The 16335-nt window shown below is 43.0% G+C and overlaps 1 protein-coding gene across 1 annotated transcript in view; it reads right to left on the bottom strand.

Moving 5' to 3' along the window:
• The window catches only part of LOC145400510 (uncharacterized), a 63203-nt gene that overhangs the window by 25286 nt on the left and 21582 nt on the right, over positions 1-16335 (bottom strand). The window contains exons 3-5 of the mRNA XM_080273033.1: positions 10884-10980; positions 7975-8085; positions 5-219 (exon numbers count right to left, since the gene is read on the bottom strand). Coding sequence (XP_080129159.1) covers positions 5-219; positions 7975-8085; positions 10884-10980 — 423 coding nt within the window. The remainder of the gene's footprint in view (positions 1-4; positions 220-7974; positions 8086-10883; positions 10981-16335) is intronic.

Genomic DNA, 16335 nt, shown 5'->3' with positions numbered 1-16335 from the left:
TAACCTTTGTGACGGGAGGGACAGGGTGGTGAGAGGTGAGGGTGGCGAGGGATGACGTGTGTTGTGGGCTTGGGTGTGTGCTATCTGCCTCCACCACCCACACGCCCCTCACACTTCCTTCAGGTAGCTTATCTCGTGCCCCAGCCAATATATCGGTGGAGGCCTCATGCACCAGCGCCCACTTTGCTTCGCTTACCTTCAGGGTGTGGATCAACTCGTCTAGGGACAAGATGGATAAATAGTGATGTTTTTGTTATTGTAAACAGATAAGAATGGTTACTTGTTATCATAATCTCTTGAACCCGATGATGCATTTTGTTTACCTCCACCAGTGGAGGTGGGGAAAGTTATGTACTCAACCCTGTTTGTCAGTTTGTTTGTCCACAAGATGTTTCAAGAAGTTATTGAGGGATTTCACTGAAATTTGTGGATATGTGGGTCATGAGCCAAGGAAGAGATAATTTAATTTTGGTGGTGATCTGAGTTGTATGGTATAGGCGTTAGCAGAGGTATGCACTCTCTGGTTGCTGTCTGCTTGTTTATTCTTATCTTTATACAGTTTCCTTTAGCACAGGAGAAACTTTTCGAACTGGGGGGGGAGGGGGGCTGCATATAGCACTGATTAACCCCTTCAATGCAGGCAGCCTTCCTGGAATGGAAAAAAATCGTCGGGATATAGTCAGAATTAAGTAAAAAATTCATCATCAGATTGAAAGGGTTTATGGACTTAAAGGGAAGACTGGTTTTGTACCAAACCAAGTCCACTGGTTATCATTGTTAATACATACAGTATATATTGGCTATGAAGACCGCAAATCTCCCTGCCACCCTATCCCCAGATTCACAAAAAGAGTCCGATTTTTTAACTTTCACCAAGGTAAAAAGAGGACAGGGCAAAAAAAGGCTGTGTGTGATGCTAAAGTGGCAGCAGATGAGAGATGAGGCATGCAGTTGACTGAGAATTTTCAACAGAATAAGAAAATGTTTGGGAAGGAGGTGAAGAGGGTTCAAGGAGGAGAGTTTGGGAAGGAAGAGTGAGTAAAAGCAGAGGATGGAAAGATGTTAACTGAGATGGATGCAGTATTGAAGAGATAGACAGAGTATTTTGAAAGACTGTTAACCCGCCCCATCCCGACGTTTTCTGGGCAGTGGTACGCCCCAGTCCTGACATTTTTTAACCTTTTTTTTTTTTTGGCTCAAACATCCGCTTTTGGTGAGAAACATCGAAAATTCATAGAGAAATCGCTCACCTGAGGTTTAAAATACTCGATTTAGGTACGAGTACTTCCTTACCTGTCTGGGTTTTCTAACAGGCTGGCACCAAAGAAAACAAGTTCTATGGGAGGGTAACTATTTTATCCACTCATAAACAGTATTTATTTATTTACTTGGTACGAATTTATGTGTAGTACAAGAGTATATTGGTTTTCAAACAGTAATATAGGCATTATAAGCATTGTTTCACTCACTAACTCATCACCATTCATGACCTTTTTTTTCCCACATTACCTGATCATCATTTCTGACTGTTTCTTCCTCTAATGCTATGTAAACTTTGTCCTCCACATTGTCATCGATTGGGGAATCACTCTGGCCCTGAATGTCTTTATTGGCCAGGTCACTGGTAACAGGTGAATTGCCGAGACAATGGCGTGCAGGGGGGGGGGAGGTTATGTGGTGTAAGGCATTGTCCCTGCTTGGCATCTTGTAGAGGAATAGAGGAAGGTGTCCCGTGTATACATGCCAAAAATCACTCACGAAATCACTCGCGAAAATTGAAAATTGTGCACATTAGGGACCTTGCAATGTTACCGCGTTAATTCACGTCGCCGGGACATGAGTGCACATCCTGTGCAGACGTTAATTCACGTCGCCGGGACGGTGCAGGTTAAATGTGGAGGAGGAAAGGGAGGCTGAGATTGTGGCAGATGGAAGGTGCAAAGAATAAATGTGTTGGGAGAGTTGAATGATTCATTGATCATGACGGAGGAAGTGCCAGGGGAAGTAAAGGATATGAAAGCAGGGAAAGCTGCAAATATGGATGGGTGTGCTGTGGAATGTCTGAAGGTGGTGGAGCGACAATTGTTGAGTGGTTAGTAAGATGGCTGAATGTGTGATTTGTGAGTGGTATGGTGCTGATTGATCGGGCAAATGAGTGTGTGGTTCCATTGTATGAGTATAAAGGCAAGGATGATAAGTATGATTGCAATAGTTTTAGAGGAATAAGTCATTTGAGTGTTGTTGATATGGTGTATGGTAGAGTGTTGATGAAGAAAGTTAGAGAGAGTACAGATGGAGTGATTGGTGACGAGCAGTGTGGTTTAAGAGAGAGAGGGGATGCATGGATCAGGTGTCTGCTGTGAAACAGGTGTTTGAAAACTATTTAGTGAAAGGTAAGGATGTGTTTTGGTCGTTCATGGATTTAGAGAAAGAGTATGATAGCAGTGATAGGGAGGCATTATGGACTGTTTTAAGATTGTATAGGCTAGATGGCAGGTTGTTAAAAGGAGTGAAAAGTTTTTCTGTAAATGGTAGAGCATGTGTAAGAGTGGGAAATACGGTAAGTGATTGGTTTCCCATGAGAATGGGGCTGTGGCAGGGATGTGTGATGTCACCTTGCTTATTTAATATTTATGTGGTTGGTGTTGTAAAGGAGGTGAATGTGAAGGTGTTAGATGGAGGTTTGAGTCTGGCGAATGCTAATGGTAGAAAATGGAATCTGAATCAGCTGCTGTTTGTGGATGACACATCAGTGGTGGCTGATTCGGAGAGACTGAGCCAGTTGGTAGAGGAGTTTGGAAGGGTGTGGGAAAGGAGGATTTTGAGAGTAATTGAGAATAAGAGTAAAGTGATGAAGTGTACGAGGTTGGTAGATGGTAGGAGGATGAATATAGTTTGGAATGGTGAGTTGCTTGAGGAGGTAGAGTGTTTTAAGTATTTAGGGTCACATGTTGCTGTGGCTGGAAGAATAGATGTAGAGGTGAAGTTTAAAATGAATGAAGTAAGAAAGGTGCTGGGAGGAATGCAAATAGTGCTCAAATGTCGTTCACTTGGAATGGATGCAAAGAGAAGTCTGTATGAGGGTGTAGTGGTACTGACTACATTATATGGGGTTGGAACATGGAATATGAGTGTGGCAGAGAAGAAAAGTTTGAATGCAATGGACATGAGGCGTCTGAGGAATATGTGTGGAGCGATGCATATGGACTGAGAAATGATGAAGTGTGATGGAGAACTGGAGTTATGCTGGACGCTGAACGAGAGAGTGTTGCAATGGTTTGAACATATGGAGAGGACTGGATGTGAGAGGTGTAAGGCTGAGAGGAAGACCACGAATAGGAAGGATGGACAGTGTGAAGAGAGCGTTAGATGCCAGAGGGATGTCTGTAAAGCAAGTGAGAGTGGCTGCACATGATATGGATAAACGGAGATAAATTGTGAATGAATAAATGTTGATGCAGCCCCGATGTGATATTCTCCCAGATTTGGTTACATCAGCTGATCAGGTCAGGTGTGGGTTAGGGGATGGGTCCATTATGATGTGGCAGGGATAAACCAGCTCTGCTGTCGGGCTCTGTTGCGGATGTCGCTGATTGGACTACACAATTGACTCTCATGCTGTGTGGTGGTGTGAGGATCTATCCATTCTCCCCTTGGGGCTAAGATACGAGTAACTGTGTGTGTGTGTGTGTGTGTGTGTGTGTGTGTGTGTGTGTGTGTGTGTGTGTGTGTGTGTGTGTGTGTGTGTGTGTGTGTGGATGAGTAAATTGGGAGTGTGTCGTCCTGTCTTGGTTACCCCCTTTTTTGGCGGGGGAAGCAGCCTAGGTATATAGAGAGATAGAGAGGCATCATAATTAAATTCTGTATCTTGATCTTGCTAGTGCTTTTCCAGTCTGTTTTCAAAGGCTTTCATGTTCTTGATCTATTCAGTTCTTTTCCAGTCTGTTTTCGAATGCTTTCACCTATTTGATCTTTCCAGTCGTTTTCCAGTCTGTTTTCAAGGGCTTTCACCATCTTGAACTATCCAGTCATTTTCAATCTGTTTTCAGCGACTTTCACATTCTTCATCTTCTCAGTGCTCTTCCAGTCTATTTTCAAAAGCTTTCATATTCTTGATCTTTCTAGTTCTTTTCTGCTCTGTTTTCAAAGGCTTTCACGTTTGGGGCGTAACGTACTAAACTATAGAGAGTTTAACCTGACAAAGGCTCCTATCCCCTTTCAGACCAGCTGATGGGCAAGTGTAGTCAGACTGGAGGGCTGCTTTGTCTAGTAACCAAGGGGACTTACCTCATAAACTAAAGCTCATCGAATTCCATGCAACCGCGATTTAGCATTCAAGTTGTAGAAGCGGGTATTTCATGCAACCACGATTTAGCATTCAAGTTTTGAGAGTGGGAATCTCATACAGCCATGACTTAGTACTCAAGTTGTAGGCACGGGAATTAAATGCATCCATGACTTAGCATTCAAGTTATACTATAGAAGCGGGGAGTTCGTGCAACATTCAAGTTGTGGGAGTGGGATTTTCATGCAACTACAACTCAGCATTGAAGTTGTGAGAGTGGGCCAGTACCATCAGTTATCAACTAACAGACTTGAGATACAGCATAGATTCTGTGTAATTACTGTTGTAGATGTGAATATGCACCATCAGAGCCTCACCTTCGATCTCTACAGTAGGCTTGCATAGAGCGCGAGAGATTGGGTGGTCCACAACCTCGCACACTGTGAATTTGAGCACTGAGAATACATAATCTTATGGGAAAAATTACATATGGGCGGTACCCCCTCATACCTGGACAGTATTTGGCCCTTAGAGACATAATAAAGGTAAAATTCTTCAGACATTGTACTACTGATATAGCTACAATAACAAAAATATGGGTAGTCATCTTAACAACAGTAGACAACAGGCCTGATGGACTTAAATAACAGGGGTTCCGAGGCGCGGTAACACTTACAGCACTGCACCCCCTGCCACACCTCCCACCGCACCAACACTTCCCTCCACGGACTCTTCTTGAGCACCTTCCCCAGGAGCCTCAAAGTCACTCACTTTGGTCATAAACCCCTCGAAATCCAATGCTGACACGTCTGACATTGCATCCTCTTCATCCTCAACGGGAACAGGAGCAGACGATGTAGCTGGTTTCTCAATTTCACTAACTTGAGCCCGCTGTGTGTAACTTGTTATGAGCGTCTTTCTTCTGTTTAATTCATGCCTGTGCCTGTCTGTGTAGAAACGGAAGAGTTTGTTGATACCAACCAGAACTTCCTCCGTTCTTAGGCTACTCACTTCCTGTTCCTTTACCTATGCCTTGAGCTTATCCACGGCAGCAAGGATCTTGCTTATTCTTGACATACACAGCTCTGTATTCCCCTTCGTCACACTAGGCTGCTCAGCTTGACTCTGCCTGGCGTCAGGCTCTGCGTCAGCCTCGTCTATCCGTTGCAACACTTCCTCAGGAGGCTGTTCCTCATTAGCAGCTTGCATTTCTCATATGTCCGCCAATGTTACGTCCTTGAAACCTGGTACAGCTTGTGCTGCTGTCAGTGTTGCTGCCTCAGCCTCAGCCATTGGTTGAATGGCCGTCTCCTGGGTCATGCATAAGTGAAGCATAAGCATTCACCATGCATGGTTCACTGTCGCAGGTGTAATCTGGTGCCAGGCTTGTAGGAGAAATTCAACTGCGTCCTTCACTGTAAAACGACGTCAAAATGCCTCAACAGTCATGGCACCTGTGGCGGGTTGGGATACAGCTGCTGGCAGAGATGGAATGGGAGCAGGTGCCTCATTGAGGTCTTCGTCATGATCTTCTTGTAGGGCATGAAGCTCCTCTTGTGTGTCGGTCTTCCTGCGTAGGTAATCGTACTCTTGCTTATTGTAGAAGTGCTTCACAGTGGCGATCAGTTCTTGATCCAGTGGCTGCCTATTGACTTCATCCAGGGCAGCAGAAACACAACACGACAATCCTTGTGCAGATCTGCTAGGTATGGAGGGTGACTTGGTGCACTGTCAAGCACAAGGAGCATCTTAAATGGAATGCCCAGTTCCCAACACTTGGTCCTGGCATTGAGGATGCAGCGCCTCATTAAACAGTCTGCCATAATGTTCCCAGTTATCCAACCATTTGCAGACTTGTACAAGTACACTCCACTTGCATCCATGTTCGTAAGGTTTTTATAGCACCTTGAGTGTGAAGCTACGTGTACAACAACTGGCCTCGTCTTGTGGCTCCCAGACAGGTTTACAATGAACATTACTGTCATCTTACACTTCTGGAGCTTGTGACCAGGGGCTTGTTTCTGTCTTTTAACGATGTAAGTTGAGTTAAGCTTGGCCTTGTAGTATAACGACGTTTTGTTGACGTTGTAGATCTGGTCCTTGGTGTACTGTTCTTCTTCAAGAAACACTCTAAATATTGCAGGATAGTCCCTCGCAGCCAGCTCGTCGGCAGAGACACATTCACCAGACACTTTGACGTGACAGAGTTCCTTGGGCTTGAGAAAACAGTCCAGCCATCCAACAGATGCCTTGAAAGGTTTGTCCACATTTAACTTGCGAGATGCTGCCTTGTAAAAGAGCCGGGCGTGGTTCCGAATAATTCTGCTATTCAGTGGAACACCTTCCATCTCCTTCCTCATTAGGAAGGTGGCAAGATACCGTTCCATTAGTATCATCGCACAATTTCCCACCCGTGAACGGCCGTCTAGGTCAGAGGCACCATATGTCTTCATCACAGCCCTTATGGCATCACGGTTCCTCCACACTGTTCTCACTGTTGATTCAGCCAGTCCCAGGGCTTTCCCAATGGCGATGTTTCCTTGTCCCTCATCCTTCATCTTGATAATCTCTAACTTGGTGGCATGTATCAGACATTTCTTAACTCTTGGGGTTGGAGCCATGGTGCGGCGAAGTACAGGCCAGGATGGAGCAGCAAAAAAAAACACCACCCGTTGTACACAATAGGTTAGCCGTAGAAAGCGGATCCACACTGTGCACGAGCCAGGGGTGTTATGGCCCAAGCTGTGCAGTAAAATGCCCGAGAATTTATGCACATCAACATGACGATACGTGACGCGTTGTGTGAGGGGTGGTCGGGTACTAATAGAGAATGGCGTTTTTGAGGCACTCCTTGCCTCTACCTTGCGTCTGTGAGGTAAACTCGCGCATTCAAGGTTTTTGGTTATGATTTTTGGTCACTCACACACAATGCGAATCATGCACTGTGATGGCGCGCACGGTGCGAGCCTACTGTATGTGCATGCTTCCTCCAGGCAATGTAATTCAACCCGGGAGAATCTCTCGGTAGTGAAGGAGTTAATGAAGGCTATATTCATGGGAGTAGCCAGGGGGTTGGGTGCCATTTGGGCCACGGGCCCCCTAATTGGCAAAAAAAAAAAAAAAAAAAAATTATTTCTTATGAATTTATCATGAATTTGTTAATTTTTTATGAAGAAAGAAAGGACTGCATACTTAGTTTGAACATAGATTTTTCAAAATATATATACTTTTAACACGTCTTGGGACCCCCGCATCAAGTCCCATGCATTGATCAATTATAACTATTTCCCTTCCCCTCCCCCCTAGTGAATATTCCTGGCTATGTCCTTGGCAGTATCTAACGCTGCCGGCCGCAAAAGTCTCCCCCACACTGAGTAAAATCGTCTGCAGATAGCAAAAATAAAGTAAGAAATACGTCACAAGACTGAAGAGGTTAACCTCCGCAATCCTACGTATTTTTCCATTTTCCTCATACTCTGTTGAAAATGTCTGGTTGTTAAAGGGTTAATTTAGGCTACACCCAACCCTACACCCAGCCCTCCTGTCTGAAAAGCTTCTCATAAGCCGAATGAAATCGTTTTTTGTAGCAAGAATACAATAAAAAATACGTCACCAAACTGAAAGGGTTAAATAAGCGTCGAGAAAATAAGTCAACGAAAATACGACCGTGTGTGAGCGGCGTAGAGTACCTTGAGTTAGGGATGGGTTGACGGGGACAAGGACGGCCCCGCAGTAGAGGATGGACAACAGCAGGAGAGGGTAGTCCATGTGAGTTGGTAGCAGGAGAAGGACGTGGTGACCTGAAAAAGCAGTCATGAAGGAGTATAACCAGTTATATATATATATATATATATATATATATATATATATATATATATATATATATATATATATTTACTGTCAACAATTCACTGTAGTAGGAAATCATCATATTTGTTATCGTTTTTCAGACTATAATTCTCAGCAGGGAATTATTATCAGTTGCACTGTTTCATCGTATAATTTTCATTGTCATATTTAGCAGGGAATTATATTCATCCTTATCGAATTTAGTTCATTTTACTATTCAACAGAGAAATATTGTTTATCTTATTATTGGCCGCCGAACGAGGCGGTAATATAATATCCTCTGTGTGTGTGTGTGTGTGTGTGTGTGTGTTCCCAAAGTATTTCAAAATCATGTGGGCAAACTGCATCCAAACTTTGTGGGCAAAATCCCAAGATATATGGTTTGTTTGTTTATAATTTTGGTGAAGCCGTGATGCTATGCCTCCTATTGCCTGAGGACTTTGCAAGAAAACAGTACCATATAACTTTTCCTTTTAGTTTACCATGATTCACCATTTCTATCATATCCTCAGTGAAGAAAAAGGCTGTTTAAAGAGAAACTGCTAAAAATTCTTCAGAGGCCTGCTCTACCAAATGAACTTCACAGACATAATACCCCTGACTTCATGCCTGTGAATGCTAGTGTGATATTTACTCAACTGGAATAAACATCGAAATTATAAGACTTTTCCGATTTTGACGATGCTACGATGCTATGCGTCTGATTCCTAGTGGATTACTTATATTTTTTTGTTGATGGTCAGTGATAGGCATTCGTGGGCGAATGTTTCGGCTTTTATTCACCATATATATATTTTTTGTACTAGCAAGGAATTATCAGTCTTATTCATCGTAGCCTTATTCTAAAATTCAACTAGATAATATTATCTTTTATTTATCATATTTTTTCATTGTAATATGTAGCACGAAATCGTTATGCCTTATTTATCATATTTTTCCAATCTAATATTCATCAGGGAAGTACCATCAGTCTTATAAATCGTTTTTTTTTTTTTATTATTGTAACATAAGAATGTAAGAAAACATATAACTGCAGTACAGTGGCTGGCGCATCCTAGAAGCCTCTTTATTTAAGGGTTTTATTCTCGTCGGTTAAGGAAGCTCCCTAACACTCTTTTCTAAGCATTTTATTTGGCTCAGTACATATTACAGCCCTCTTGTATATAATATAAATCCTTCAAACATCTCCATACACTGCACACATAATGTACAAAGGGATATTAACCAACAGTATCCAGAGGAAATAACAAAGGAAGAGGTACTGGGAACTTTCTAAACCGACGAGAAAACAGACCAAAGTTATTATAGCCGGTTTGTTTTTATCGGAGGGAACTGGACAACTCTCACAATTTTTATATAAAGTTACTGTTGCATGAAATTTGATGAGTCATGTTTACGAAGAAGAAATGAGTCTTCTTGCCCACCAGTCAAATGTATCATCTACTCTGATTATACCTGGCCATCAGCTGAGCTGAAACGGGTTTAGGATCTTTGGGATGCGTACTGTATTAGCATTTTTTTTTTTTTTTATGCGAGGAAGAAGGAACCAAAGGCCATGAGCCCGCAGTAACAGTTCCCTCCAAGAGAAAAACAAAATACAATATAGAGCCAAATTCAAGATCCGATCATTTTGAGATGCCTGGACACACTGCGTTTGAAAGACTGGAGATCATAGGCAGCAGGAAATACAGACAGAGGGAGACAGTTCCAGAGCTGACCTGTTGCATAAATGAAAGACTGGGAGTAACGGTTAACTCTTGCATTAGAGAGCTGGACAGAAAAAGGATGAGAGTTTGCTGCCAGACGGGTGCTACGCGCCCGTCGTAGAGGTGGAGGAATGCAAGCAGACAGTTCAGAGGAGCAGTGACCATTAAAGTAGCGATAGAAAAGAGATAAAGATGCAACAGTGCGGCGAAGAGACAGAGGTTGAAGGGAGTCAGTAAGAGGAGGAGAGTTAATGAGACGAAAAGCCTTTGACTCCACCCTACGTAAAGTCACAACTGTAACAACATGAGCTAAGTAAGTCACAACATGCGCTAAGTAAGCTGCAACATGAGCTCAGTTAAGTCACAGCTTGAGTTTGGTAAAGTCATAACCTGAGCACAGTTAAGTCACACTATGAGCTCAGTAAAGTCAAACCCTGAGTTCAGTAAAGTCACAACTTAGTCACAACATGCGCTTAGCTAGTCGCAATATAAATTCTGTAAAGTCACAACATGAGCTCAGTAAAGCAACAACATGATTTCAGTATAATCACAACGTAAGTTTATTAAAGCCACAACATGAGCTTGATAAAGTCACAACATGAGCACAGTGAAGTTACAACATGAGCTCAGTAAAGTCACAACATCAGTAAAGTCACAACATAAGTTCGGTAAAGCCCAACATGAGTTTAGTAAAGCCACAGTATACAACATGAAATCAATAAAATCACGACATGAGCGGGGTAAAGTTACAGCATGGGCTCAGTAGTCACAACATGATTCAGCTCAGTAAGTCACGGCAAGAGTTCAGTAAAGTCACAGCATAAGCTTATTACAGTCACAACATGAGCACAGTAGTCACAACATGAGCACAGTAAAGTCACATCATGAGCACAGCGAAGTCACAGACTGAGCTCAGTCAGTCACAACATGAATTCAATAAAGTCACAACATATGCTTAGTAAAGCCATAATGTGCACTCAGTAAAGCCACAACATAAGCTCAGTAAAGTCACACCATGAGCTCAGTAAAGTAAATAACGTTACCTGGCTTCACCCCACCGGCCATCAAACCCCCGGCCACCCTAGGCACCAGATCACATAACTCTTTGTACGTCCGACCCCTCCCGGTCTCAGCATCAGCCTGTCACATAGCAAAGAGGAAGAATTTGACTTATGCTTATCAATAAAACGAGTGTCATTAAAGTAGGCAGTTAGCAATTTCTAAGTCTCACTGAAGAAAATATTACTGGGCTGGACTAAAGGTACTACCCTATATGTATGGTCAGTCCCACTCTCAGCATCATCCTGCCCACACACGGAACAATGATACCTTTACTCTAACTTGGCCTAAAAATCTCCCCATCTTAATTGTTTAGTTGTAATACTTAGCTAATATGAAAGAAAAGCATTCGGGAGCAGAATGCTAATCGCCCGCTAGAATAAGATGTTGGCCAAGTCCAAGATTTTGGCCATATCTTGAGGTGAATGGTATGTAGGAGGACTGCTGGGCCTTGATAGCAGGCTGTTAAGCCTATACCCAGAGTCGGACCAAAAAAAAAAAAAAAAAAAAAAAGTTTCATGTTGATAACTCAAGACGTTCATGAGATATAAAGGTGATAACTTTTTCTTCTTCTTCTCCTTTCGGCTCTTCCCTTAGGTGTCGCCATAGCGGATCACCCGTCTCCATCTTACTCTGTCTTCTGCATCTTCTTCTCTTACACCTACCACCCGCATGTCCTCCTTCACTACATCCATAAACCTTCTCTTTGGCCTTCCTCTCTTTCTCCTGCCTGGTAACTCCATTTCCAGCATCCTCCTCCTTTAATACTCCTCATTCCTCCTCCGCACATGTCCAAACCATCTCAGTCTCGCCTCTCTAGCTTTGTCCCCAAACTGACTTACGTGTGCTGTCCCTCTAATATGTTCATTTCTAATTTTGTCCAACCTCATTACTCCTAGTGATAAACGCAACATCTTCAATTCTGCTACCTCCAACTGTGGTGATACCTGTCTATCTATCTATCTATTGCCAGACACCATAATCCCGTAAAGGGTGGCCATTTGACACTGAGTTAGTTGTTTTACAGGGAGGGGCACCAACCCTCCACCAACCCACTTGTTGACACGTAGGGAGCACGTATGGTTTGGTTATATGGTTACCACCCAGCGTTGTAAATGGTTTCCAGCGTTGTAAATGGTTTCTTGGCTTACAGGAAACCATTGATAACTGCAGGCGATAAATTCTGGTAGACCTTTGGCTGCCATTTAGGTGACCTTGACCATGACTCAGCTTGTCCATCTTCGAACTCGGCCAAGATTTTTGCCATATCTTGATACCCTGAAGATTTCATGTTGATAACTCAAGCCAATCATGAGATATAACGGAAAGACACACACACACACACACACACACACACACACACACACACACACACACACACACACACACACACAGGAAGGTAAAAACATTATCGCTCTGCCTTAAAAAGGCGGGCGATAACTAGATTATGATGCTGGTCATGAAGATGTGCTGTGGAAAGAATTCAGAGCCACTGCATTTTCTGTTTCTCCCAGTTTGCTATGTAAAATAAACTCAAAAGGGACAAGAATCTGTTCCAGGTTAGCACAAAAGACCTATAGTAGATTAAGTGTTTGACTGCTGTTTTCTCATCTTGCGTCAGCTGGTACACCGCTCCCTTGATGTTAGCCCTACCCCATCCTTCGACATACCCAACCTACACATACAATCAAGGGAAAAGATCGACATTGGCTACTTTGCTGTAGGTATAGATAAAGACTTTAAACTGGTTATGTAGAATCGTATTGATTTTTTTTTTTTTTACCCTAATGGGCAGAGGCTCTATCATCAAGCGACATATTGAATGACTAGAAAACTGGTGCTGGCGTCTAGATGATCCTTTTAATAACGTAGAACCTCCCGCTGATATTCATGAAGTTCGAAAGTTTAACTGGTCATACACGCAGGGTTATAAGGGTCTTGAATTTGGCTTTCTTTTAATTAGTTTTTCTTCAAACAAGTTTTGCGAGCTTCTAGCCCTTATTTCCTTCTCTCTTGCATTGAAAAAAAAAATGCGTGACGAACTTCACTTACGACTTCAAAGATATAAGACACACATTATAATGAGCAGCTATCTAATTTCTAGTCAGGTTGAGACGAGGCTGATTATAGTATTGTTGATAATCACAGTAGAACAGTGACCTTGGCCACTGAGATAATGATAAAAATGTGCTTTGTTGTTGCTAGAAAAATAAAGTGAGGAGAGAGAAAGATAAAACCGTGTCAGCGATATTTTCATTGAAGAAGAGAAACTGAAAGTGATTCATCTTTATGCAAGAGAATGTCTTGATCCTGAGTTGGCAGTAATATAAGTAGTAACATTTACAATCGACCTGGCTCATTATACAGCTTGTATTCCTAACCTCGAAACAGTAATTCATGAAAATTATTAGGAATTTGTAACACATTTCACGATGTGTGTTGCTGAAAACACTCTATATATCAAATACAGAAAAAAGCACCAGATATTCATGAGATAGTGGTCCTCTTTGATATTTTACATTTAGAACAAAAAAAAAAAATACTGGTTCCTAGGTCAATATTACCTATTAAATTTTAGAGGCCAGATACACCCCACCCACTGATGTACACTCAAGAAGTACCGTAAAGGCTACTCTCCTCTCCTGACTACTGTATCTGTGGATTCATAGATGCTTGGATGTAACGTAATGGATATGTGTTTTTTATCATTTATCTGTGAGTGATAATTTGCACCATTGTCCACAGCCTCTCAGTCAAGCATCTGTGAATCCAGCAATGAGAAAGAGGCAGGAAGAATGAGAGAGGCCATTGAGTATTTGACTGTACAATTTCCCTGTTATAGGCTTTGTCTAGTTCAGCATAAAGTTCTTGGGTATATTGTACACAGCTTTGGTTGCAATTGCTGATGAACTTCTCTTTAATTCAATGGTCTTTCTGAGTACCATGGTGCTAGTGAGAAGTGCTTTCATGTATTGGCACCGTTTTAACTGGGCGATGGAGCTGCCTGGTTATACAAACGTCATTTTACTTCACTGTCCACGGAAGGAAGATGGTGCACTGCAGAAGGAAGGCAACTTCAGCTGCAGTTCACTAGGTTTACGTTTCACATGAACCTAGGGCTACAACTGCTGCTGCCACTGAGTACCAACATCAGTAATAACACTTAGGTTGTAAAAATGTTTGTTGGAAGTGTTATATTTGAGTCTGATTAAAAAAAAAAAAAAAAGTAGAGAGTAGGCTGTAGTACCAGCCGATCAGGCTTCAATAAACTCTTTCCCGATAAACTCCCAATAAACTCATTCCCCAGGGGAATGTGAATGCTGGTGATAGGGAGAGCTGGAGCTCTTGTCTCACTAGCTACTAGAGTATCTGTCCATCCCCTTTTGCTGACTTTTTCGGTGTGACACTAACATGGAGGGTAGACAAGAACATGCTCCCAGACACTTTCCTTTAACTATCTCATGCACTACTGTACATGTGTTTTACATATCACACAACGTAACCCACTCCGTTACAGGGGTTGACTCCAGCATAGATATGCAGCCAGAAAACTTTGCCCATGCTACCTAGACCTAGTGACAGACTTATTAAGGGGAGGCGTCACACTCGTTCCACCAGCGTAGTTTGGGGGGTCGGGATAGGATTGGGCCCGGATCTTTCCTAGAGGGTAAAGGTCACTGTGGTTCCCAGGATGTCGATTCTGTCCAATAGTGAGAGAGGCCCGAACCTGGGAGTAACGCCCCAGAAGGTTGCCCTATCAATGGGTGTATAATGGCGAGGCAGTTACACTGCAAAGACGCGCTTGGAGGGCGTCCCTGTGGCTGTCCTGGCAGGGTGCCCTGAGGCCACTGCCACAGCCACTGGTCACGGCTGTGGGCTATGGGTCCCAGGTCCCATGCCTGAATTTGGGACTGTGCAGATGGGTGGTGCCTGTGGTCTGTCTCTTTCCGTTATTAATGCCCGCCTTACAAGGCAGAACGATAACGTTTTTGCCTGCCTCTGTGTGTGTGTGTGTGTGTGTGTGTGTGTGTGTGTGTGTGTGTGTGTGTGTGTGTGTGTGTGTGCGTGTTCGTATTATATCCCATGAACGGCTTGAGCTATCAACATGAAACTTTCAGCGTATCAAGATACTGCCAAATCTTGGGCGAGTTCGAAAATGGCACTGGGGGTCAAGGTCAAGGACACCAAAATGGTTGCCAAAGGTCAACTAGTTCTTACCGCCCGCCTTTAGCACCACAATATCTCATGAACCGCTTGAGCTATCAACATGAAACCTTCAGGGTATCAAGAAATGGCCAAGATCTTGGACTTGGCCAAGAGCATATTCTGGCGGGCGATTAGCATTCAACTCCCAAATGCTTTTCTTTCATTTTATTTTTTCTTGCCGATTATGATAAAGAAGGAAAAAAATGAAAGCAAGCCTGAAGAAACTATATCAGCCAAAGGGATCAGAGTGGCATCATGGAATGTGGGTAACTTGAGGGGTAGAGCAAGAGAAGTAGTCGAGGTGATGAGTAGGAGGTGGGTGGATGTTGGCTGTGTGCAGAGGTTTGATATAGGGGAGGATCAGCCAACATCATTGCCGGGAGGAACTGTCGATACTAGATCCGAGTTTTTAGTAGGGTAGGACAGATGGATATGGCGGTGTAGGTGTGTTGTTCAAGGAGAAATTGGTGAAATACGAGTGTCATGAGTGTAACGAGAGTGAGTGAAAGGATAATAGTAGTGAAAGTTTTTGTTCTCGGATTTCCATTAATATCGACGTATGCTCCACAGGCTGGCTTAGATGATGAGGAAAAGATAGATTCTGGAGTAACATAATAGGTGTGGTAAGTGGTGCAGGGGATGATGAGACTGTAGTTTTGGGAGGGGACTTAAATGGTCATGTAGGTGAAGCAGCTCAAGGATATGAAGGGGTACATGAGAAATGCACATATAGTACAAGAAATGAGGAAGGGGAAAGAATGCTCGAGTTTGGGGAAGCAATGAACATGACTGTGAGCAAAACTCATTTTAGGAAAGGAGAGAGTCGGTTGATTACATATGAGTCTGGGAGAAACAGTAGCCAGATAGACTATTTCCTGATCAGGAGGGCTGATAGGATGCTGGTGAGAGATGTTAATGTTATGGGGAATGAGGAGTGTGTGCAGCAAAACAAGTTACTGATATACAGTATGAGGGTGCTTAAGGACAGAGTGATGAAAGAAAGGACCTATGCACCTAGGAGGAAAATATGAATGTTGGAAAACCAGGCAGTAAGGGATGCCTTCTATAGCAAGATGAGTAGAGTGGTGGGTGAACAGGGAGCTGTTGACAGAAGCATTAATGAACAGTATATAGTTTTCAAGAACAATCTCCTGAGAGTTACTGATTCAGTGTGTGAATGGACAAGGGGCCCCTCAAGACCAAAAGTAACTTGGTGATGGGATGAGGGTG

The sequence above is a fragment of the Coenobita brevimanus genome, chromosome 52 (assembly GCF_032717465.1).
Source record: "Coenobita brevimanus isolate Jiangsu-jjx chromosome 52, ASM3271746v2, whole genome shotgun sequence".
NCBI lineage: Eukaryota > Metazoa > Arthropoda > Malacostraca > Decapoda > Coenobitidae > Coenobita > Coenobita brevimanus.
This window is presented reverse-complemented; position numbering and strand designations above follow the sequence as displayed.